The sequence below is a fragment of the Trachypithecus francoisi genome, unplaced genomic scaffold, assembly GCF_009764315.1.
Source record: "Trachypithecus francoisi isolate TF-2019V2 unplaced genomic scaffold, Tfra_2.0 Lachesis_group2, whole genome shotgun sequence".
NCBI lineage: Eukaryota > Metazoa > Chordata > Mammalia > Primates > Cercopithecidae > Trachypithecus > Trachypithecus francoisi.
Genome location: NW_022681465.1, coordinates 34,116,908 through 34,142,042, shown reverse-complemented (window position 1 = coordinate 34,142,042; position 25,135 = coordinate 34,116,908). Strand labels below are relative to the sequence as shown.

Here is a 25,135-nt window from a genome sequence, read left to right as displayed (position 1 = left end):
CTGAAGCAGGAAATTACCCTGATCCCTTTGAAGGCAGGAACTGGAGTGTGGGCACTGGAGCTAGCTGGTTGCTTTGGTGCCAGCAGGGGTAAACTCCACTCAGTAGAACCTGTTGTGCTCAACCCCTTGTGGAAGAGAGCACATAAGTGAGTGGATGCAGGAGCCAGGGTGAGTGCTTCTGGGCACCAAAGGGAAACTCCATGCAGGCCCCATGGAAGCATCTAATGGGGAGTACCTGTGACCCCTGAAGCCCCAGTTGCATGCTTTACAGTGTTCTTTTAGCTTTGCTGTCTGCTGACGGCTTAAGTGTGAAACAGCTAAGTAGGCCCTCTGTCTTTTGGCTTGAGGCAGTTGCTCTCCACCAGTGAGGGCAGAGGGTCAGAGTGATAGCCTTTAGCATTCACACCTGTGGCACCTGAACTGTTGTTCAACATCCAGGAAAAATCAGGTTGCATGAAAAAATTGAAGGGTGGTGAATGTGAAGGACTTCATTGCCTATGAAAGTGGTTCTCAGCTGGAAGGGGAGCTAGAAAAGGGATGAAGCAGGAAGATGATCTTTTCCCGAAGTCCAGCGGCCTGGACTTCTTCTCTCCAACCCCAAACCATAGTTTCCAATGTCCAGCTGCTTTTCATTTTCTCCTCTCCTGCTCTGCTGGCAGAGCCTGGGACGGCACAGGATAGGCGGTGGAGTGGGCCATGGGTGGTTTTGGAAAAGGCAACATTTGAGCAGAAAAACAGGAATGCATGTTCTCACTTTGGGCTGTGGTTCCAGACTTGAGGGTGGGGCCTTTACCAGGACCCTCTCTCTTCTGCCCAGAATTTCTCAGCCTCCTGTCCTTGTCACCACTAGTGTTATGGCTGGCAAAATTATAATAAAATCAGTAGATTAGTTAATAGTATCATGCCAATGCTAGTTTATTTGTAATTGTTTCTAGTTTTAGGTAATTGTTCTATGGATTTTTAAAATATTAACACTATGGAAAGCTTATAGAGGAATTTTATGTGTACTATTTTACAAAGTCACAAAATACATTTTTAAATGGAAAGTCAGACACACTAAATTTGAAAAGAAAAAAATGATCAATTCTTGATAATTTTTAAAAGTTAAATTAATTTTAGCTGAAGCACTAAAATGTTATAATCCAATTTACCCACTGAGTTTTTCAAAGTGGATTGTCTTTCATCTATTTTTGATTACTCATATGTGCTGTAAAAGCTAGTGTTTATTAGACTTTACTGAAAAAAAAGCTGAAGGAGCCTAGGGGGAAAAGAACATTACATTTCAAATTAATATCTAATAGTATTTCCTTAAAATATTTTACTATTATAATAAACTGAGATAAATACATCCCACACTTTTTTATCAGATATTTTAAAAATAAACCATCTGTAAAATGTATCCTACTCATATAAATCTTATATATTAATCTGTCATATATAGAAACTTGTGTAAGAGAATTTTCCTAATACATATTTCATAATAAATGTGGTTTGTATTGAATTAAAAACATCTGTTGAGACACAAGAAATCTCTGGATTAAATTATTAATACATTCACCAAGTTCAAAAGTAATACTAACTTCCCTTTCCCATCCATAAAATATGCTTATGTTCACAGAGAAAAACCAAGTTTCAAACCTGTGTCATTTAATAAGCTCAAACATGACAATTTTGTAATAAGCACTCTGATTTAATAAATGGTATGAATATATATTTTGCATACTTTACAATAAAGACAATTTTGAAAGAAAATGGATATAAAACTGTTTCCCTCCAATTTACATAGTAAAGTCAACTGCATACAGTTCTTTCCACATATATTTTCTACAATTAAATAAATCTAAATGTTAAATTTTAACACATATATCCAATTATGTACAAAATTACAATGTCAATTTATAAGTCAATCTTACTTAAAAATCATAAATTACAAAAAACACATTTTGAATAATTTTGTTCTAGAAGTATCATAACAACTCATACGATCTAGGTGAACCCAAAAGTAAAAAACAATGATCATAAATTATGGTAGTGTCTGTAAAACCCTGTTATAAAGGAGGTGTTCTTTTAAAATATGTACGTTATATATAAAAGCTCTGGACTCCTTTTAAGAACCAAAATTATGTTCAGTTTAACCATTTTCATAAAAAGCTTATTTAAAAAGTATCACCTTATAAAACTGAATATATAAAATACGATGCAGCCCTTGATAACTAAGAATCTTTATAAATGCCAATTATTTAGTCACCTGTTTATCAAACTATTTCTACGGATGGAGTGATTTTTTTCTTCCTCTAAATTAAGTGGCCCTAGACTAATATATTTGTAGTTATTCTGTTTTCTTCCTTACTGTCATTTCACATCTCTATCAGTGAGTTCCTCGGGATTTGCCTTTATTCTACAACTATGAAAGTCTTCAATCCAATTCTCTGCTTCCACACATGGGACACAGAAAGCCTAAACTTTCCTTTTTTCTGGGCTCCAACAGGAAGCAGCATTTACAATGTGTCTAGCTTGGTGGGAGGGAGATTGTCAACTGAGGTATCATGTGTGTTCACCTGCCTATCTTGCCCTGTTTCTCTGGCTGCTATAAATTTCCTGCTTCTCAAATATCTGGATTTTTGGCTACCTATTTGGCTTCCGTCTTTGGTGTTTATATCTGTCTGGTTTTAGCATGTCTCTCTGATTCCTGACCCACAGCTCCTCTCCTTCTCTAATATTCAAGTGTGCTTGCTTGACTAACTTCTCATTCCTTCTCCTTGAATTTCACTTTACAATTGCACTACATTCTATCATCCCTGGCCACGGATTACCACAAAACATAATTTCTTAAATCCTGCAAATTTCTAATGTTTCTAATCTTGGTTTCCTACAAGATCTAACACTAGGCTTGTGTTATCCTTATTACAGTGTATATAAAACAATGCTTGTGGAAAACTAACCTCGGAGAAAGCTTTTAGGGGAAACCTGATAATGAATTTTATTAAATTAATAACCCTTATAAAAATTTCAAATGTAATAATATCTGGATTTGAATTTCAATACTTTTCTCAAGTAAAATTCTTAACCATGGTAGAAGTTATGTTTGTTGATGTTCACTCATCTATACCCTCCATATTCTCAGCAAAGTTGGCATAAATAGGACCTGTATAAATAGGGTTAAAACATTATCAGGCTTGTAAAATACTTTATTAAATCAATGCATCAGTTAAAGCAGGGGTCACCAACTCTGAGCTGTGTGTGGCCTGTTAGGAATCAGGCCACACAGTAGGCGAGCTGAGAGGCAGGTGAGTGAGCATTACTGCCTGAGCTCCGCCTCCTGTCAGATCAGTAGTAGCATTAGATTCTCATAGGAGTGCAAACCCCACTGGGAATTGCACATGCAAGGGATCTAGGTTGCACTCTCCTGACGAGAATCTAACTAATGCCTGATGGTCTGAGGTGGAGCAGTTTCATCTCAAAACCATGCCGTCTTCCCCGCTGGAAAAATTGTCTTCCACAAAATTGGTCCCTGATGCAAAAAAGGTTGGGGACTGCTGAGTTAAAGGGTAGGGTTTAATGTTTTAATTAAACAACAATAATAGATGACTACACTATGCAAGGCACTGTTTTAGGTGCTATGAGTAATATGTTAAGTGATTGGCTTTTCAAATTAGAAAAGTTAAAGGTATATAAGTATTGATCAATAGTTTCATGTTTATTTGGCATTTTTCTTTACTGACTGGTACTTTCCTCTGAAATATATGTAATTGAATAATACTATCACAGAATCAATAGATGTGTTAAACATTGTAATATCAACAAATTACCTCTTGGAATTCTTGAGTTAAAGTGAAAATATGCATATACAATGCTGATGTTTTTGTATTCACTATATACCAGGACACAAGGATGATAACTAACATATTCTAATAGTTCAATAATTTGCTTTGAGAAAGGCCAGACTAGTATACATAGATTTAAAAACAAATTACATGACAAACCTGGTTTTAAGTTAATAGGCTTTCAATAATAATTCCTGGAAATCATCACACAAGTTTGATTAGTTTAAATTTTTATACCATAAATGTTCTAAGCTCAAAATATTGGCAATGAAAATTAAAATTAAACAAGTTGTAATGGGGATAGAAACATCATTGTATTTTAAATGTAAACTTTTCTAATTGTGGGCCTTTTTTCTTGTTATTGCTTGAGGATTTCATATCTAGACAATGGGAATGGGAAATTGTGTGTGTGTGTGTGTGTGCGCTGTGTTTTGAGGCTTTTGGTGGGCTTTGAAGGCACAGGTCTGTTTCTTGCATAAAACAAAAACTACATATGTAAAAAAATACATTTGATTATGAAAACATCAATTTTGTAAATGTGATTGTCCATATTGGATAGATAATGTTGTCACGGCAACGCGTGTTCTTAAAAATCGAGGTAAATTTTCCAGGTGTAAAACAGTCTTCTCTTTTCTCATTTCACCCTTCTTTTACTACTTTGTTGAGATCCTCTTCTGCTAAAACACTAGTCGCAACTGAATTCTCATTATGAAATGACACATCTGTGGCTGGTGGAGGTGGTCTATACAAAAAGATTGCAAATCCATTGAAGAACATGGTGATAACTTTACAAGTAACACCTAAGTAAAAAAAAAAAAAAAATTAATCATAGTTTTTGTTTTTAATTATGATAAAAATTATCACTGAGAAAAATCTTCATGAATAGAACATTTTCAAAGAGAATAATTACATAACCATTAGAGTTCTATGTTTAAAATTTTTGAAACATTAAGGGGAAAGAAAAAAACATTTGCATACAATTCAAGGCAGTAGTATTTATTTTCTTTCTAAGCAGTAATAGAGTACAATAATTAACTTATTCTTGGTTATGCTTGTACATTCTGGTAAAATAAGTGTTGTATAGAACTAAAAAGGAATTGGGCCACCATCTAGATTTGTTAACACAAGCCCATAATCCCAGTACTTTGGGAAGCTGACAGATGTGGATGTCTTGAGTCCAAGAGTTTGAGAGCAGGCTGGGCACCATAGGAAACCCTGTCTCTAACCAAAAAAAGTACAAAATATATCCACGTATGATGGTATGAGCCTGTAGTCCCAGCTACTTGGGAGGCTGACGTGAGAGGATAAGTTGACCCTTAGAGGTGGAGGTTGCAGTGAGCTGAGATCACACCACTGCACTCCAGCCTGGGTGACAGAGAGATCCCTTGTCTCAAAAATAAATAAATAAATTTGTTAACACAATATCATATCTATAAAAAATTGCAAGCAACCAAAAGTCAATAATGAGGGAAAGTAGTTTGTAACATTCTTGAACCTGAATAAATTGCAGAACATTCTGGTCCAGGATAGAAAATAATTCTGAAAATTAAAAAGGTTTTGGAGTTCTTAAAAGAAAGCCTCTGTGGGAGAATATCACACTCAATACTTAATCAATCTACTCTTCTTATCAGCTAAAAATATGAAACATTAAGATTCACTTCACAAACTTTGATTTATTTTCAAGTAAATCTGATTTTAATATGAAGTTATATGAAGTTAAACTAGTTCCAACCACAGTATAAGCATTTAATAATTGCCAGCCTAATAAATTCAATGTGGTTTCACAGTATAGTTCTTGCAATAGCTGGTTTCTTTTTGTTGATTATTAATATTTTGTTCAAAAACATCTATTTTAAAAACAGGAATGCTCATTCATCTAGACATTACTAGATTTATAGAATGATTAGTTACATAGGTACAACTTACAATTTTTTTATTTGTTTCATTCTGAAAATTTTCAGATTTTTATGTATTTTGTGGGGGAATTCCCACATTCATCACTGAGTAGGAAAATGAACAATTTGTTATCTGCCTATTTCTTTGACCAAAAAGTACAAACAAAACGAATTAAATAAATTTTAAACATAAAAACATTGTATGTAGTCATGATTGTGGTAAAAATATATAGCTTAAAAAATTGAATAAAAAATGGTTTTTAAAAACAGGTAAAGTAATGGGATGATTCATTTTGCCTATACTTGTCAATACTTACTCCCCAAGTGCTATATGAATTTATACATTATTTCTTCAGCAAATATTCTATTACTCTATCTCTATCAACTCAGAAAGTATACTCTGGATTTACATGCATGTAAAGAGTAATCATAAGCCTATCTTGATACTTGTGTCAAAATAATCAGTGAAAATCACACATTATATTAGATACATATGTATACATACGTTCAGGATTTCTCTAAGATATTTTAGTTTCTTAGGTTATTTTTCAAATTTTAAATTTCAACTTTTATTTTACTAGTATAAACTAGATACATTGTTCTACTTCCTTAATCTTGCCTTAAATTTCATTCATTGTTTAACCAAGACATTACAAACTGCAAAAGGCAAAAAGAATTGAACATCATAGCTAACCTTCTAAGCTATAAAAAGGTTCCTCACAATGTGCTTTAGAGACAAAAGATACTTCCCTGCCTGAGCTCTATGTGTTTGCAACACCTAGATAACTAGATGACAATCATTCCAGGGAGTTTCTCAGAATTCTCTTTTACCTTTCAAGTATACTTTTCAAAAATATTTGAGATAAGTTATTAAAAGAAAAGTATATACTGTATGATATAATGACGGCTAGAATTTTATTTTCTTGTATTTAACAAGAGCGTTGCAGACTCCATCCGTTCAAAGACTTTCATAACATGCTGTGATAAGTGTTCTCTGCTTCAGGAAGACTACTGGATGGTTCAACAATGTGGACTGAACAATTGAAAATAACTATGACCTAAGTAACCAACAATGAGATTTTTTTTTTAAAGTTCTTAGTTTACTCTAAAATTATCAAGAAATCACCACTTACTTATGGCTACTAGCATATGGGCCATCTTGATGTTATCGTAAATCCAGCAAGCTCCTTTAATTCCACAATCATTTATATCCCAAAGAATACATGTGCTGTCTATTGTGAAACCAAATATAATTGGTCCAGGTATTGTTCCTAAAAGAATTATGGGTGAAATACACAAGGGTAAAGATTATAGTTTAGAATTACAGATCTTTTTATACATGATCATACACATATTTTATAGAAATAAAAATAGATATCATCTGTCCACATGCAAATTAATTCATGTACGAGTCAAAGGAATATAAAGCACAGATACAATATTCTAAAATAATTACATGTAATTACTATGTATTTCTAATCAATTCAAAAAAGTATTTTAATAGAAATATCCAATATATATCGGGCTAACAGTTAATATTTCAATTCACCACTTTTCTAATATAATGAATAAATGTGCCTTTGAAATTAGCTATTATACTTTTTAAAAATCAAAATAAATTATTCATGATGCACAAATAAATCTGTTGAACTACAATATATGTTATATCTATGTGAGTGGGCATGTGTATATAAATTAACATGGACCTCTGTATGTATTAGTGTATGTATATACAGATATATAGTCTTATAATACCATATCTAGGAATATCACTATCTTATATACCCGCCACCATCTCCAAGAAGTCATGAAGTACTCAACTTCCATATAGCTAAGGAACTTCCAATTATTTGAGGCAGTAATTTTTAGACAAAGATTTCAGTTACATCCAGTCAGTTCTTTCATGACCTGTAGCATGATACAGTCAGAATACTAGACTCACAGTTAGGAATCATTTTCCTAGTTTCATTTATATCACTAGTTGTGTAACTATGGGCAAAACCCTGCACTTTTCAGAACCTTAATTTACTCATCTGAAAAAATCGGCAAGTTGGACTAGGTGATCTCTAATGCGCGCACTTTTTGTTTTTGTTTTAATAAATAATCTTAATATTATGTTTACTATGTCTGCCTTTCTTGTAAGTTGTCCTGTATCTGGAACTTTATAAAATTCTCTGGTATAAATTCTTTCTTCCAATAATTCTTAACTAGTCACAATATCCATACCACAGTTGCTATTGAAACATTTTAACATCATTTTTAATTGCTAATGTAACACAATAGTGTCACAAATAGAGACAAAAGCAGAGAGAAAAGGAATTATGTGTTGATGGTCATATTTTATATTTGAAACAGATATGATATACCTTTTAAGGTTTTATTTGCAATAGAGTTAGAACAGGTAACCAGGCAGGTAGGTTAAAAGTATGCAATATGTAAATAATCCTATATCTGAAACATTAGGAAATGGCTTCCTTCAACAAGAATGATGTAGCCTAGTCTTCCACTATAATTTTTTTTTGTCACAGGCCATAAATTTAAAAAATCAATAACACTATTGAACCACAATAGCCAACACTTAGCAATGAATAAAGAGAAATGGCATACCTAATAATCGAAGGAACATAAATTGTATTCCCAAGGCTAGGGACCGTTGTCTGTGATTAACACACCTGGAAACATTAAATACATATGAGACCAAAAAATGCGGAACAGTATATTCACTCTTTGAGCAAGTTCACATTTATAAGAGGTTAGCATTCCTATATTAAAAGTAAATGTTGTAAACACAAAATAAACAATGCATTTGTAAGAGCTTATAAATGGTTTAATCTTCCTGGAATTATAAAAGAAGAAAAATGTTATCTGACCTAAAACATTGCAAATAACACCAAAGAGTCACTAGTCTTTATTAATTGTAATAAATGTAAAGGAGAAAGGGTATTCATTCACAAGACATATTTTCCATGAAAGTCATCAATATATTATGTATAGGAGTGTACCTCAATATAACAGAGCCCAGATATAACAAATCCACAGCTAACATCATACTCAATGGTGAATACCTGAAAGCCTTTCCTCTAAGATGAACAGGACAAGGATGCCCACTCTCACGAATTCTATTCAGCATGGTACTACAAGTCCTATCCAGAGCAAGTAGGCAAGGAAAATAAAAGGTATCCAAATTGGAAAGTAAAAGTAAGATTATCTCTGTGAAGATGACATGGTCATGTATGTAGAAAACACTAAAGATCCTGCCAAAAAAGCACTACAACTAGCAGATGTATTTAGTAAAGTTTCAGTATACAAAATCATAGTACAAAAATCAGTTGCACTTCTATACACCAACAATGAACAAAAGAAATCAAGTAAAAAACAAAATTTAGACTAGCATTGAAAAATAAAATACTTAGGAATAAAGTTAACCACAGAGGTAAAATACTTGTACACTGAAAGCTATAAAACACTGATGAAAGAAATTGAAGAAGCCACAAATAAATGGAAAGATATCTCTTGTTTATGAATTGGAGGAATAAATATTTTAAAATATTTATCCTACATCAAGTGGTCTACATAATTCAGTGTAATTTCCATCAAAATTCCAATAGCATCTTTCACAGAAATTGAAAAAGCAATGCTAAAATTCATATGCAACGACAAAAAAAATCCAGAATAGCTAAAACAGCCAGAGGGTGGCACAAGATGAGGGACTGAAAAGCTCCAAGTTAATAATTATCTACACAGAAAGAAAAAAGAAAAACACTTTAACAAGAATCAAAAGTCAGGTGAGCACTCTTAATACGTGGTTTGACCTTTATATTTCTGAAAGAGGCACCGAAGAGATTGAATGAAACAGTCCTGAATCTCAGACACCACCCCTCCCCAACTCAGGCAGTGGCAGTGTAGTACAGAGAGACTCTCTGGGAGTGGGAAGGGAGAGTACAGCAGTTGTGAGGCAATAAAATCAGTGCTGTCCTGGTAGAGCAGAAAGGAAAGGACCAACTCACCTGACACCTGCCCACAGAGGGAGCATTTAAACCAGCCCTAGCCAGAGGGTAATCTCCTAGGCAGCAATCCAAACTTCAGTGCTTACAAAACAACTCACCACCAAGGGCTACAGCACTGTGTGTCCAAGTTAACTTGAAAGGCAGTCTAGACCATAGGGACTGCAACTCTTGCGCAAGTCTTAGTGCTGAATTAGGCTCACAGACAGTGGACTGGAGGCACACGTGACATACTGAGACACAAGCTGGGACAGACAATGGAGTCCTGGTATTACTCCTCCACTAATCCCAGGCTGCACAGCTCCAGGTTCCAAAAGAAACCCTTTCCTGCCACTTGAGGAGAAGAGAGGGAAGAGTGGTTATTGGGGTTCCCAATTCCAGAACTTGACTCTGACTCCAAAACTTGATTTCTGGACCTGTCCTGGGTCAGTGGGGAGCCCTCTGCCCTGAAGGGTGAGTCCCAGGCCAGGCAGCATTCACAACAACCTGACTTAAAGAGGCAGTGGGCCATAAGGGAACATTGGTGGTAGTCTGGCAGTACTCCTCGTGGCCTGGGGTGGAGGTGCCTATGGGGTGATGCTTGTTTGCCTTTGCAAAGGGGAAAGAAGAGTGGAAAGGACTACATTGTGTGGTTTTCGTGCCAGCTTAGCAGTAATACAACAGACCAGGTACACTTCTAAGGTTTTTGACTCTAGTCCCTGACTTCTGGGTGGCACTTCTAGACCCACCAGTGCCTGTAGGACCTCCGCACCCTGAAGGGAAGGACACAGGCATGGCTGGCTTTCCCACTTGCTGATTGTAGAGCCCCAGGCCCTTAAGCAAACAGAGCCAGTAACCAGGGAGTAGTTACAGAAGGTCTTGGGAAAGACCCAACACTGTGCTGGTTTCAGGTTTGACCCAGCGCAATCATAGTGGTGGTGGCCACAGAGGGGTTTGCATCACTCCACCTTCAGCTTTAGGTGGCTCACAACAGAGAGACAGAGATTCTGCAAAAACCACAGCAATACTGACCTTAGGGTGCCCCTTAAAGCAGATACAAGTAAAATCACAACACCCAAGTCCTTTCAAATATATGGAAAGCCATCCCAAGAAGGATGGCTACAAATAAACCCAGACAATGAAGACTACAGTAAATACTTAACTCTTAAATACCTAGATGCTGAAGAACATCTACTAGAATCAACACCATCTAGGAGAACATGAACTCACCAAACGAGCTCATGCCATCAGAGACCAATCTGAAAAACAGAAATATATGACCTTTCAGACAGAGAATTTAAAATAGCTGTGCTGAGAAAACTCAAATAAATTCAAAAAACACAGAGAAGGAATTCAGAATTCTGTCAGATATATTTTACAAAAAGATGAAGTGATATTGGCCGGGCATGGTGGTTCATACCTGCAATCCCAGCACTTTGAGAGGCTGAGGCAGATGTATCACTTGAGGTCAGGAGTTTGAGACCCAGCCTGGTCAACATGGTGAAACCCTGTCTCTACTAAAAATACAAAAATTAGTTGGGCATGGTGGTGCACGCCTGTCATCCCAGCTACTCGGGAGGCTGAGGCAGGAGAATCATTTGAACTTGGGAGGCAGAGGTTGCAGTGAACCAAGATCATGGCCACTGCTCTCCAGCCTGGGCAACAGAGCAAGACTCCATCTCAAACAAAAAAAAAGAATCAAGTGGAAATTCTGGAGCTGAAAAATGCAATTGGCATATTGAATAATGCATCAGAGTCCTTTAGTAGCAGAACCGATAAAACAGAAGAAAGAATTGGCCGGGCGCGGTGGCTCAAGCCTGTAATCCCAGCACTTTGGGAGGCCGAGACGGGCGGATCACGAGGTCAGGAGATCGAGACCATCCTGGCTAATACAGTGAAACCCTGTCTCTACTTAAAAATACAAAAAAAACTAGCCGGGCGACGAGGCGGGCGCCTATAGTCCCAGCTACTCGGGAGGCTGAGGCAGGAGAATGGCGTAAACCCGGGAGGCGGAGCTTGCAGTGAGCTGAGATCTGGCCACTGCACTCCAGCCTGGGTGGCAGAGCGAGACTCTGTCTCAAAAAAAAAAAAAAAAAAAAAAAAAAAAAAGAAGAAAGAATTAGTGAGACTGAAAAATATATAGTCATAGAAGACAAAAGAAAAAAGAATAAAAAACAATGAAGCATGCCTACAGCATCTAGAAAATAGCCTCGAAAGGGAAAATCTAAGAGTTATTGGTCATAAAGAAGAGGTAGAGAAAAAGATGGGTAAGAAAATCTATTCGAAAGGATAATAACAGAGAACTTCCCAAACCTAGAGAAAGATGTCAATATCCAAGTAGGAGAAGGTTGTAGAACACTAAGCAGATTTAAACCAAAGAAGACTACTTCAAGGCACTTAATAATCAAACTCTCAAACATCAAGGATAAAGAAAGGATCATAAAAGTAGCAAGAGAAAAGAAACAAATAGCATACAGTGGAGCCTCAATACATCTGTCAGCAGACCTTTCAGTGGAAACCTTATAGGCCAGAAGAGAGTGGCAAGACATATTTAAAGTGCTGAAGGAAACAAACTCTTACCTTAGAATAGTATATCTGGTTAAAATATCCTTCAAATATGAAGGAGAAGTAAAAACTTTCCCAGACAAAAGCCAAGGGATTTCATCAATGCCAGGCCTGTCCTATAAGCAATGCTAAAGGGTGTACTTCCATGAGAAAATGAACATTAATGAGCAGTAAATAATCACCTGAAGGTATAAAACTCACTGGTAATGATAAGTACAAAGAAAAACACAGACTATTATAACACTGTAACTGTGGTGTGTAAACCACCCTTATCCTAAGTAGAAAGGCTAAATGATGAACCAATAAAAAATAATAATTACAACAACTTTTCAAGACATAGTACAATAAGATATACATAGAAAAAACAAAAGGATAAAAAGCCAGGGGACAAAGTTAAGGTGTAGAGTTTTTATTAGTTTTCTTTTTACTTGTTTATCAATAACACTGAATCTAAAAGGACTAAACTCTCCAGTGAAAAAAACACAGCCTGGCTGAATGGATGATAAAACAAGACCCATTGACCTGTTGCCGACAAGCAAAACACTTCACCTATAAAGACACATACGACTGAAAATAAAGAAATGGAAAAACATATTCCATGCCAATGGAAACTGAAAGAGAATATGAGTCACTATACCTAGAAAAAAATTGATTTCAAAACAAAAGCTATAAGAAGAGACAAAGAAGGTCACTATACAATGATAAAGGGGTGAATTCAGCAAGAGGATATAACAATTTTAAACATATATGTAGCCAACACTGTAGCACCCAGTTACAATACAATAATAGCTGATACAATAATAGCTGAAGACTTCAACACCCCATGCTTTGCATTGGACAGATCTTCCAGATAGAATATCTAGAAAGAAACATCAGACTTAATCTGTACTATAGATGAAATGGATCTAATAGAGATTTATAAAACATTGCATCCAATAGCTGCAGAATACACATTCTTTTCATCAGCACATGGATCATTCTCAAAGATTGACCATATGTTAGGTTATAAAACAAGTCTTAAAACATTCAAACAAACTGAAATAATATCAGTCATCTTCCCTGACCACAATGGAATAAAACAAGAAATTAATAACAAGAGGAATTTTGGAAAGTATGCAAATACATAGAAATTAAACAATATACTCCTGAATGACCAGTGGGTCAATAAAGAAATTAAGAAGAAAATAGAACAATTTATTGAAACAAATGATAATGAAAACAACATGCCAAAATCTATGGGATATAGCAAAAGAAGTACTAATAGGGAAGTTTATAGCTATACATCGAAAAAGAGGAAAAATTTCAAACAAATAATCTAATGATACATCTTAAAGAATTAGAAAAACAAGAGGAAACCAAACCTAAAATTAATAGAAGAAAGGAAATAATGATCTGAGGAGAAATAAATGAAATTGAAATGAAGAAAACAATACAAAAGATCAATGAAAAATTAAACAAAATTGACAAACCCTTAGCCTGACTAAGAATAAAAGGAGAAGATGCAAAGTAATAAAATCAGAAATAAAAAAGGACACATTACAGTGATACTGTAGAAATTTAAAGGATCATGAGTGGCCACTATCAGCAACAATATGCCAATAACTGGAAAATCTAGAAAAAATGGACAAATTCCTAGATACATACAACCTATCAAGACGGAATCAAGAAAAATCCAAAGCCTGAACAGACCAATAACAAGTAGCAAGGTTGAAGCTGTAATGAAATGTCTCCCAGTAAAGAAAAGCCCAGGACCCAATGGCTTCAGTGCAGAAAAGCCAAAGCTATCCTAAGCAAAAAGAACAAAACTGTGCATGTACCCCTGAGCTTAAAATAAAAATCAAATAAACAGTAAAAAAAAGAAAAGGTAATGAGTAAATATTAAAGAACAAAAAAAGAAAAAAAGCTAGAATTCATTAGGAAAGATATACAAAGACTGATGACTCTATGGAAGGACAGGTATGAAATGTGTTTGTACAGTGGGATAGAAGGAGGAAGAGCAACTGGAAACATAAAACACAGGTGAACAACACAGGTAACAGCCAGTTTCTTATTGATTAGCACCGCTTAAGGAAGATTTAATGACACAGTGCCTAATGCATAAGGTAGAATGCCTGCCATTCTGATTCTGGCATATTGGAATGCATTTTATTTCTGTGATACTCAAAACTGAACATTTCTCCAGCTCACAACTGAAGTTTCATGAAAGAAGCAGAGAAAACACCAAGCACAAGCCAGGCAGGCAATGTGAAGACACTTTCACGTGCATATCATTTAAATCTTCTACATCTGGGGTTCTGTGGAGGCGCTTATCCAATGCCACAGAACTAATGCTCTTGTAAGGGCTGATTGGTATTGAACCAATGGTCAATATGAACCCCAAATGAACCCCAAGTCCATTTGCTTTCCATCAACATGTTGCCTTGGGAATGAAACTTTCTCAACATACTACATACCTTAGGATAGACACAGTTATAGGAGTACCGGCCATAAAGGTAAAAATAATTATAATAAAGAAAATGCAAAGGAATATGGGTAGGTTCGCACAATGAGTTTCACATTTTCCAGCTTTAGCTTCAAAACCCAAAGTTTCTGCAGTGGATGTTATTTCTGTTTTCCTTTCAATACAGGAACAGTTGTAATACACCTAAAAATATTAGACACAAAAACAATGAAAGTGATTATTTAGAAAATAAATTATTGTAAATTAGGTATTCTCTAGACATGGCAAACATTCTCATACTGTCTTAATCCATATACAACAAATTATGCTGAGAGAATATTTAACCCTTAAGAAAATAAACAAGTGGAAACAAACCATATTTATGATGTGGAATTACTTGTATTTGACTTTTGTGGCCACTACTTCAGCTTGTACCCTGCTATAGTAATAACTGACTTACAGAACAATTTAATGGGAATATAAGTTATGTGATCTTGCACATTCTAGGCTTCTTACAACAGCAATTATTTCTTAAAGGCATTTTACATCTCAACTCCATCGTTCCATATCCTTTATCCTTACTGTAAATCTTTTCTAGACATTAAGGCCTTAACGAAATCAGAGCACAGCCAGAGATATCAAAGAGAAGCAGTGCTTTCATTGTTCCAAAGGCCAGAAACTTTTTTTTTTTTTTTTGGTGCTAAAGCCATACTAAGACCTCTGGTACCAATTCAGGAAAACCAAATATGCAGATGACACCTCCAAAATTTACTATTACATATTCAGCAATCAGATATATCAAATAATGAGGTAATTCAGCCTTTAAAAGTTTTAAGGAGAGAAACTGAGAACAGTATTTTCTATCCTAATGAAACTTTACAACTCTCATTTGCCTGCAATATAGCAGTTAGTCAAGGTCAGATTTTATAGTTTGGGTCACTGGTGTGAAACATAAGATTAAAACTGTATTGCTGTGAATAAATGTATATGGGTGTTTATTAAAAGTATTATAAATATATATTGCCTATCTGAAATATTTCATAAGAAAAAAATATTGTGAATCAATTGATTATTTCACAGACTGCTTGGACATAAAAATGTCAGGACAAATAGAAAATTTGCAAGTCAAAATCATTTGCTCTTCCCCAAAAATTCTAGAAGACAACTTGCTGTGTAAGACAGTAATTATCTTAGCATTTGGCGAAAAATATAAATATTAAATTAACCATATCAAAATAACCAAAACTATTTTAAATATGCTCTGGGTATTAGATTTTCTGTGTTGTTTCCCTGTGCAGGATGGTATTTGTGTCTATATATATTTAGTCATGTGACTAAAACCCTTCCTAATAACTCCTTGTCATAATCTGCTTCTAATCAAAGTTAGCCAATAGCATTTATTGGTCATATATACAGAAAAAAAATTCAAATATTCAAAATTGTCATATAACTCTTACACATCTTCATTGTTTTTGTTTATACCACAGTATATATTTCCCTCAGATCTTTTTAAAGTTATCACATTATCTACTAATGCATAATATACTGTGTACTACTCATAATCTGAATATTATTTATTTCCAAGGTTCTTAAGTTTAGCTAAGATGAAATATTTAGATTCTAAGATATAGTACAATAAAATTGTATTGAGTTCTTTTAAACTATTTAACCACACAAAAAAGAAATAACATCCAGGCACATTGATTAGTATTCAGATCCAGAATTAAATATGAATTTGTATTTAAAAATAAATTGATTTGAATATTATAAATGTATTCATGGTACATCAAATAAAACAAATACTAAGTTTCTATTATATAAACTGTACCTAGTGAAAATAGGAAAACTCTCTTGCCTTCAAAGATCTTAAAGTATATTTAAGGAAAAATAAAATTGACCCTTGAACAACACAGGTTTGAACTGCACTGGTCCACTTATATACGGATTTTTTTTCAGTCAAACATGGATCAAGAACACGTATTCGCAGGATGCAAAACCCATATATACTGAGGCACTGACTTAAAGCAAGTTCTTCAAGGCTATCGGTAGGACTTAAGTATGGCATATTTGGGTATATGCAGGGGTCCTGGAACCCATCCCCCATGTATTTTGAGGGATGACCATAAAACAATTTGAAAAGGTAAAAGATATTTCACAACTGCAACAAAGTGATGTTGCTAAAATATTTGTAATTTCCAAATTGATTTTTCAACAATAACTGCAAGAGGCATGAAGGAAAAAGAATCCATTTCAGTTAGAGACATCATGGGCTGCTTAATGGAGGCAGTGGAGCAGGAAGGCAAGAATAGGCATTGCATAACCCCATTGGCGAAGTCAAGATAGAAACCCATAAACACATTGCCTTACTAAGGGAAAAGTAGGAGACATAAGCTACCTTTGGTTTCCTGTGTGAGACTGGGTTTGAACAGCCTGCAAAGCAGGGAGAAAAATATTGGACTCCATTTCCACAGACAGGATAATAATATGATCGCAAACAATTACAATTGGCATTACAAGGGGCTATCAAGCTTCCCAATTCTCCAGTCCTGTAAATAAGAAATGAAAGAAGGGTAAATGATCTACGTCATAACTTTTAACTAACAACTTTGAATCACTGTTATATCTTACCATTAGGTCATTTATTCACTCACTCAACACATAATTACCAAACAAATAAAAAGTCTTCCTTTGCACATAAAGTTTGACTTCTTGTCAGAGAGAGGCAACAAAAACAATAGTCATATAGCATAGTATCTGTCAATAATTAAAAATATAAGGCAGAATAAGTGAAGAAAACAAGAATTTATCATCTGGCACCAGATAATTCTCTTGTGGGGTTGGTTCTGTGGACTGTAGAATGTTTAGCAGCATCCCTGACCTCCACCAGACACCAGTAGCACTCTCCTTCATTACAGCAACCAAAATATCTGCAAACAGTGCCAAATACCTCCAGGATGCAGACAATATTTTAAACTTGGAAGGATGAACAAAATCATGCTGTTGAACATAATCATCTCATCAATGGGAAAACTGAGGTCCAGGGGGATTAAGTTACTTTTCTTTCCTTACCAAATATAATTTTCCCAGTCCCCAGGATCAGTGTCATTTCAAGCTGCCTCTTACAGAAAATATCTTCCCTAATATAAAGGGTTACACTAATCAAAAATGCATCCCTCATACCTCATTTGTTTATTTATTCTTACAAATAACATATATTGAGCAACTGCTAGGCCCTATGCTAGGTAACAGGAATACAAAGTAGAATAAGACAGTCTCTGTCCTCAAGGATTTCACAGTTTAGAGGTAGAGAGGGACATAGATAATTATTCACTGATATGCTAAGTGTGGTTACAGATATCTGCAAAGTGCATTTTAGAAGCACCAAGGAAGAACATCTATCACAAGTCAAAGTTTGGAGAAAAGGGGCTGGAGGAGCTACTGCCTGAGATGCAATTTAAAGAATGGGTATAACTAAAGAGCTTCTGCACAGCAAAAGAAACTACCATCAAAGTGAACAGTCAACCTACAGAATGGGAGAAAATTTTTGCAATCTACTCATCTGACAAAGGGCTAATATCCAGAATCTACAAAGAACTCAAACAAATTCACAAGAAAAAAATAAACAACCCCATCAAAAAGTGGGCAAAGAATATGAACAGACATTTCTCAAAAGAAGACATTCATATAGCCAACAGACACATGAAAAAATGCTCATCATCACTGGCCATCAGAGAGATGCAAATCAAAACCACAATGAGATACCATCTCACACCAGTTAGAATGGCAATCATTAAAAAGTCAGGAAACAACAGGTGCTGGAGAGGATGTGGAGAAATAGGAACACTTTTACACTGTTGGTGGGATTGTAAACTAGTTCAACCATTATGGAAAACAGTATGGTAATTCCTCAAGGATATAGAACTAGATGTACCATATGACCCAGCCATCCCACTACTGGGTATATACCCAAAGGATTATAAATCATGCTGCTATAAAGACACATGCACACGCATGTTCATTGCGGCACTATTCACAATAGCAAAGACTTGGAATCAACCCAAATGTCCATCTGTGACAGACTGGATTCAGAAAATGTGGCACATATACACCATGGAATATTATGCAGCCATAAAAAAGGATGAGTTTGCATCCTTTGTAGGGACATGGATGCAGCTGGAAACCATCATTCTTAGCAAACTATCACAAGAAGAGAAAACCAAACACCGCATGTTCTCACTCATAGGTGGGAACTGAACAATGAGATCACTTGGACTCGGGAAGGGGAACATCACACATCGGGGCCTATCATGGGGAGGGGGGAGGGGGGAGGGATTGCATTGGGAGTTATACCTGATATAAATGACGAATTGATGGGTGCTGACGAGTTGATGGGTGCAGCACACCAACATGGCACAAGTATACATATGTAACAAACCTGCACGTTATGCACATGTACCCTAGAACTTAAAGTATAATAATAAAAAAAAAAAATTCTAGCATTATAACCAATGTAATACATACCATGAGTAGATTAAAGAACCAAAACCACCTGATAATTTCAATTGATGCAGCAAATTTATTTAACAAAGCCCAACGCCCATTATAATAAAATCTTTCAAAAAAAAAAAAAAAAAGAATGAGTAAGAGGTTGGTGCAGTGGTTCACACCTGTAATCCCAGCACTTTGGGATGTCAAAGCAGGTGGATCACTTGAGGTCAGGAATTCCAGACCAGCCTGGCCAACATGGTGAAACCCTGTCTCTACTAAAAATACAAAAATTAGCTGGGCATGGTGGCAGGCACCTGTAGTCCCAGTTCGCAGAAGGCTGAGGCAGGAGAATCTCTTGAACCCATGAGGCAGAGGTTTCAGTAAGCCAAGATCGTGTCACTGCACTCCAGTCTGGGCAACAGAGTGAGACTCCAAAAAAAATAAAAAATAAAAAATATATAAAGAATGAGTAAGATAAGCCAGTCAAATGGGGAAGGTGAAACGTATTTCAGAAAAAGCTGGTACAAAGGCATAGAGTAGAGAAATAGCATCGTCTGTGGAGAAATATAAATGGTGTCTGAGGCACAGAGTGATAGGAAATGTAGCTGGAGAGGAGTAAAGGACCAGTTTAATTGAGAACCACATGGGCCTGACAAAAGGTCACCATTAAAGTAGTTTTAGACTGGAAAGTGACACTGTCAAAAGTTCGTTTTAAAGAAATAATTCTAGGAGTTGTACAGAGTATGAATTTGAAGAAAGGGGACCAGTTACAATACCCTAGACAGTAGGTGATGACAATATAAAGGAGAACTAAGATAGAACATACAATGATAGGAAGCAGATTAAATAAAACTTTTGGATGTAGAATCGGTAAGATTTGGTGATGGATTGGTGGAAGATGACTCTTCCTGTTAAAAATGGAAGAGGCCACTCAAGAGGCTTAGGTAGAAAGGTCACTTGAGCCCAGGAGTTTGAGGCTGCAATGAGTTATGATTGTGCTGCACTCTAGCCTGGGCAACAGAGGGAGATCCCATCTTTAAAAAAAGAATCAAAGAAGCATCAAAAAAGAGTCAAAGGTGACTCATAATACCTAACTTGATGTTTAGGTATAGGAGAACAAGTTTTGGAGAAGAGATGATGAGTATGGTATTGTACCTATTGAGATTAAGAGTATCTCAAATTTAGTGAAGAAATCTTGAATGGAGCTAGATTTCTTAATAACCATTTGGACATAGATGTAGCTGAAACCACCAGCATTTATAAGATCAGTCATATAGTGTGTGGAATGAGGAGAGTACTGAGGTCTTGGGAGTCCACTTATTTAATAAACACACAATGAACACCAATTATGTGCTAGACTACTCAAGGTGGTAGAATTATATTTAAAAGAAAGAAGGAGCTAGAGCTAGAACTAAAAATGACAGACAGAGGGAGAGAGAGAAATGGATGGAAGGAAGGGAATGAGGGAGTGAAGAGACAGAGGGAGGGAGAGGGAAGAAGGAAGGGAGAAAACAGAGAAGGAAGGGAGACGGGGGAAAGAAGGAAGGGAAGAAGGGAGGAAGGGAAGGGAAAGAGAAAAGGAAAGGGAAAGAAGGAAAGGGGAAGGGAGGAAGGGAGGGAGGAAGAGAAGGAAACCCCTGCCACCATGAAGCTAATTTTCTTGCATGGGGTCAAACACAGTAAATGAGTGATTTCTGTAAATATTAGAAGATAATTGACACTATGTTGCAAAATGATGACATACAAAGTAGGTGGAGAACAAGAAAGTCATGAAGAAAACTGATTAAAGAGAAAAAAAAATGACTAAATCAGTAGGGAGTCTGAAGGAAAGAGTGATCAAGATAGTAATCTCGACTCCGCCTGCAGTCTCATCTTATTCAAATCTATTCCACAGGATGCTGCCAGATTTATCTTTATCAAGTATGATGATATCAAGGGTTGGTCACGTTCACAAAAACAATCACGAGTGTCTGCTCACAGAGCTCATAACATAGATGCAGAAATAAGATAACCAGAGAAAAGCCATCCCTGCAACTTTAGAAATAGCCTTTACACAGCAATTTTTAAAGTTCCCAATAGATAATTCTCATATTATTGATAAATAATTACTGAAATCATACAAAGTATAAGACAGTATGATGCAAATTATAGTAGAAACAAAGAAGTATAGCTTATATTCCTTAATATCAAGGGTTGATCACATTTGTCTACATATTTTACAAAGGTTTACTTCTTGAAGTAACTAGAAAACTATTAGTAGAAAAACAGCAGATGCTTGTGAAGTTTATTAAATTTTCTTAGTGTATACATATTATTTAAAAATATATAGGCTGGGCGCGGTGGCTCAAGCCTGTAATCCCAGCACTTTGGGAGGCCGAGACAGGCAGATCACGAGGTCAGGAGATCGAGACCATCCTGGCTAACACAGTGAAACCCCGTCTCCACTAAAAAATACAAAAAATGAGCCGGGCGAGGTGGCGGGCGCCTGTAGTCCCAGCTACTCGGGAGGCTGAGGCAGGAGAATGGCATAAATCCGGGAGGCGGGGCTTGCAGTGAGCTGAGATCCGGCCACTGCACTCCAGCCTGGACGACAGAGCGAGACTCCGTCTCAAAAAAAAAAAAAATATATATATATATCCTATTTTGAAATGTTTACTAGTTTTTAAGATATAATAAAATAAACGTGCATATATACGTTTGTCGCAAGTAGAATTCAAACATTAGTTTCTTAAATACAAAGTATTATTCTATAATTATGCCTCTATAACAGGCTAAAATTTCCCTAAAACCATTGCAAAATATTAATATGCCTCTTTAAGATGCTATTTCATATAATCAGTAAAATTCTAGCTAAAGGCCAGATACAGAAAAAAATACTGTGTGTATACACTATGGTATTTCTATATTCTATGAGGTTTTTAAGTATTAAGTAAAACACAAATCATCATTACCACCACTGATCACCAAAGTAAGACTCAAAGTTCCTATAGATTGTCAAGGCAATAAAACAGCAATGGGGGAAAATAAACAGTATTCATGCAATCGAATTTAGTATTGTGCCCAACTAAAGATTTAATAATAAATTACTTTAAAATATTATTGAAAAATATCCTGACCATTATCTCAAGCAAATTAACACAGGCACAGAAAACCAAATACCACATGCTCTCACTTAAAAGTGGGAGCTAATCACTGAGTACTTATGGAATAAAGATGGCAACAATAGACACTGCAGACTACAAGAGGGAGAAGAGAAGAAGTGGGGCAAGGGTTGAAAAGCTATGAGCCAGGGGCAGTGGCTCACACCTGTAATCCCAGCACTTTGGGAGGCCGAGACGGGTGGATCACCCAAAGTCAGGAGTTCAAGATCAGCCTGGTCAACATGGTGATCAGCCTGGTCAATATGTATATATACATATATATATATACACACATGTATATATACATATATATATACACACATGTATATATATCCCCTGATCTTACATTTTTTGGATATGCTGTTATGTTAAACAGGAACTTTCAAAGAATATATCAATGAGCCTAATTCATTAATTCATGGATGCAAAACCTGTTTTTACCCATCTGTGCTTACCACGGTAAAGGTCAAAGATTCTTTGCATCCCTCTACTAGAAACCCTACATCCTCAGAACCTCTTCCGTCTCTCACTCCCTGAAAAGATATTTCTTGAGCTTCTTAGGCTGTTCTTTCCATAGACAGGCTTATCTAGCTTTACTTCACTTTGTTTTATCGTACTTGGCAAATCTTGTGTTTTTTACAAATTGAAAGTTAGTGGCAATGTAGTGATAGTGATAGTATTCAGTAAGTCTGTAAAGTGCCATTTTTCCCAGAGTGCACGATCATTTTATGTCTATTTCATATTTTGGTAACCTTGCAAAATTTCAAATTTTTTCATTATCATTTCTGTTACGGTGATCAGTGATTTCTGATGTTACTAAAATAATTGTTTCGGGACACCATGAACCATGCCCCTTTAAGAAGTAAAATTTAATCAATAAATGATGTATGTGTTCTGACTGCTCATTATTGTCTTATTTTAAGAAGTTGCCACAACTACCCCAACCTTTGGCAACCACCACCCTGGTCAGTCAGCAGCCATCAACACTGAGGCAAGACTCTCTACCAGCAAAAAAAATTACAACTTGCTGAAGGCTCAGATGATTGTCAGCACATTTCAGCAATAAATAATTTTTTAATTGAGGTATGTACATTGTACATTTCTTTTTTAGACACAAAGTTATTGCATATGTAATAGACTATAGTATAGAGTAAATATAAACTTTATAAGCACTGGAAAACCAAAATATCCATTTGAGTTGTTTATTGCAATATATGCTTTATTTTGTTGGTCTGGAACCAAACCCACATATCCTCAACATATGCCTGTACCTTTTCTTCTATACATGTTCCGTAGATGAGACTAGTTTGACTGACCTGTTTGTAATACACACATTTTAATACTCAGGGTACAGAAACTAAAACTAAGAATTTGGGGCCATGAGAAAAATATGATCTGAAAATGTCACACCTACTTGGTGACATTAAACTGTGTCCCTATTTCTATCTATGTACACACATATACATAAATGTGAGTAAAAACACATACATTTAGTGACATTTGTGTGTGTGTGTATATTTACTTTCAGTTTTTCTCATCACTAAGAAATGTGTATGTGTATTAAACACTATGTCCCAGATCTTAATATATCTTAATGGCCAACTCCTACACAAACCTCAGAATTACCCCATCACACATGCCTTCCTTTCTGATTACACGAAGGAAAGCACACCTGGTAGTAACTATCATTTAAGGTAGACAATATTAAATGGATTCACATGTACTTTGTCACTCAAGGTGATAAAACTATGTGTTAAACTATCCAGAACTTCCTTTTTTTTTTTCTAAAAGGAACATACAGAAAAAGTTTACTGGGATAAGTTTGGGTGAAGTTCACAGGGGTGAAAGTCAGGTCTATGCAACTTAACCTCTACCTACCTTTTGACATTCCAAAACATATTTATACTATTTCCAGACACATAATCTAAGTTCCATTCAACCTGGTCTCTGAAACTAGCCTTCACATTTAATAGCATTTATAACTTTGGTTTAGCATTTCCCTCTCCCTGTCTCTCTTCTCAAATCTTCATTTCTCAAAACTCTTTGTATCCTTGAAGGATTTTTAAACCCCATTTCACTATTATGCTATGAAGCCCTTCCAGATTCTAATCAAATAAAATTGAGAAGCTCACCTTCTTTTCAATTCCATAGCAATTTGTTTATCCCTCATTACCTAATTGACTATTCGTTCACTGTTTTCTTTCGCAATCTCTCCTTTAGAACAGGGATTTTGCCATGCAGGTCTGCTAGAGGAAGCATTCAACAAATATCGAATAAATGTAATGGAGCTTGGCCGGGTGTGGTGGCTCACACCTGTAATCCCAGTACTTGGGGTGGCCGAGCTGGGCGGATCACTTGAGGTCAGAGTTTGAGACCAACCTGGCCAATAGGGCGAAACCCCGTCTCTACTAAAAATACAAAAATTAGCTGGTCATGGTGGCATGAGCCTGTAGTCCCAGCTACTCCAGAGGCTGAGACAAGAATTGTTTGAATCCGGGAGGCGGATGTTGCGGGGAACTAAGATTGTGCCACTGCACTCCAGCCTGGGTGACACAGCAAGACTCTGTCTCAAAAAAAAAAAAAAAAAAAAAAAAATGTAATGGAGCTTAACTAAATACTGCTTTAGAATGCTCAGCATTAATGTAAAAGAATCACAGATATATTAGCAGCAACTACAAATCATGGTAATTGTCATTGGCAAACTTTTCTGAAGTAGATTATATTTATATCATCTGTAGATCATATTATACAAAATTATGGAGTCCTTGACCTAACGTACCACCTTCCTTGACAGCCTCAA

The 25,135-nt window shown here is 35.8% G+C and overlaps 1 protein-coding gene across 1 annotated transcript in view; it reads right to left on the bottom strand.

The window, feature by feature from the left end:
- Positions 1 to 2,901: 2,901 nt before the first annotated feature.
- The window catches only part of SLCO4C1 (solute carrier organic anion transporter family member 4C1), a 64,434-nt gene continuing 42,200 nt past the window's right edge, over positions 2,902 to 25,135 (bottom strand). Inside the window, exons 9-13 of the mRNA XM_033179026.1 lie at positions 17,103 to 17,253; positions 14,721 to 14,911; positions 8,327 to 8,391; positions 6,853 to 6,990; positions 2,902 to 4,624 (exon numbers count right to left, since the gene is read on the bottom strand). Coding sequence (XP_033034917.1) covers positions 4,464 to 4,624; positions 6,853 to 6,990; positions 8,327 to 8,391; positions 14,721 to 14,911; positions 17,103 to 17,253 — 706 coding nt within the window. The 3' untranslated portion in view covers positions 2,902 to 4,463. The remainder of the gene's footprint in view (positions 4,625 to 6,852; positions 6,991 to 8,326; positions 8,392 to 14,720; positions 14,912 to 17,102; positions 17,254 to 25,135) is intronic.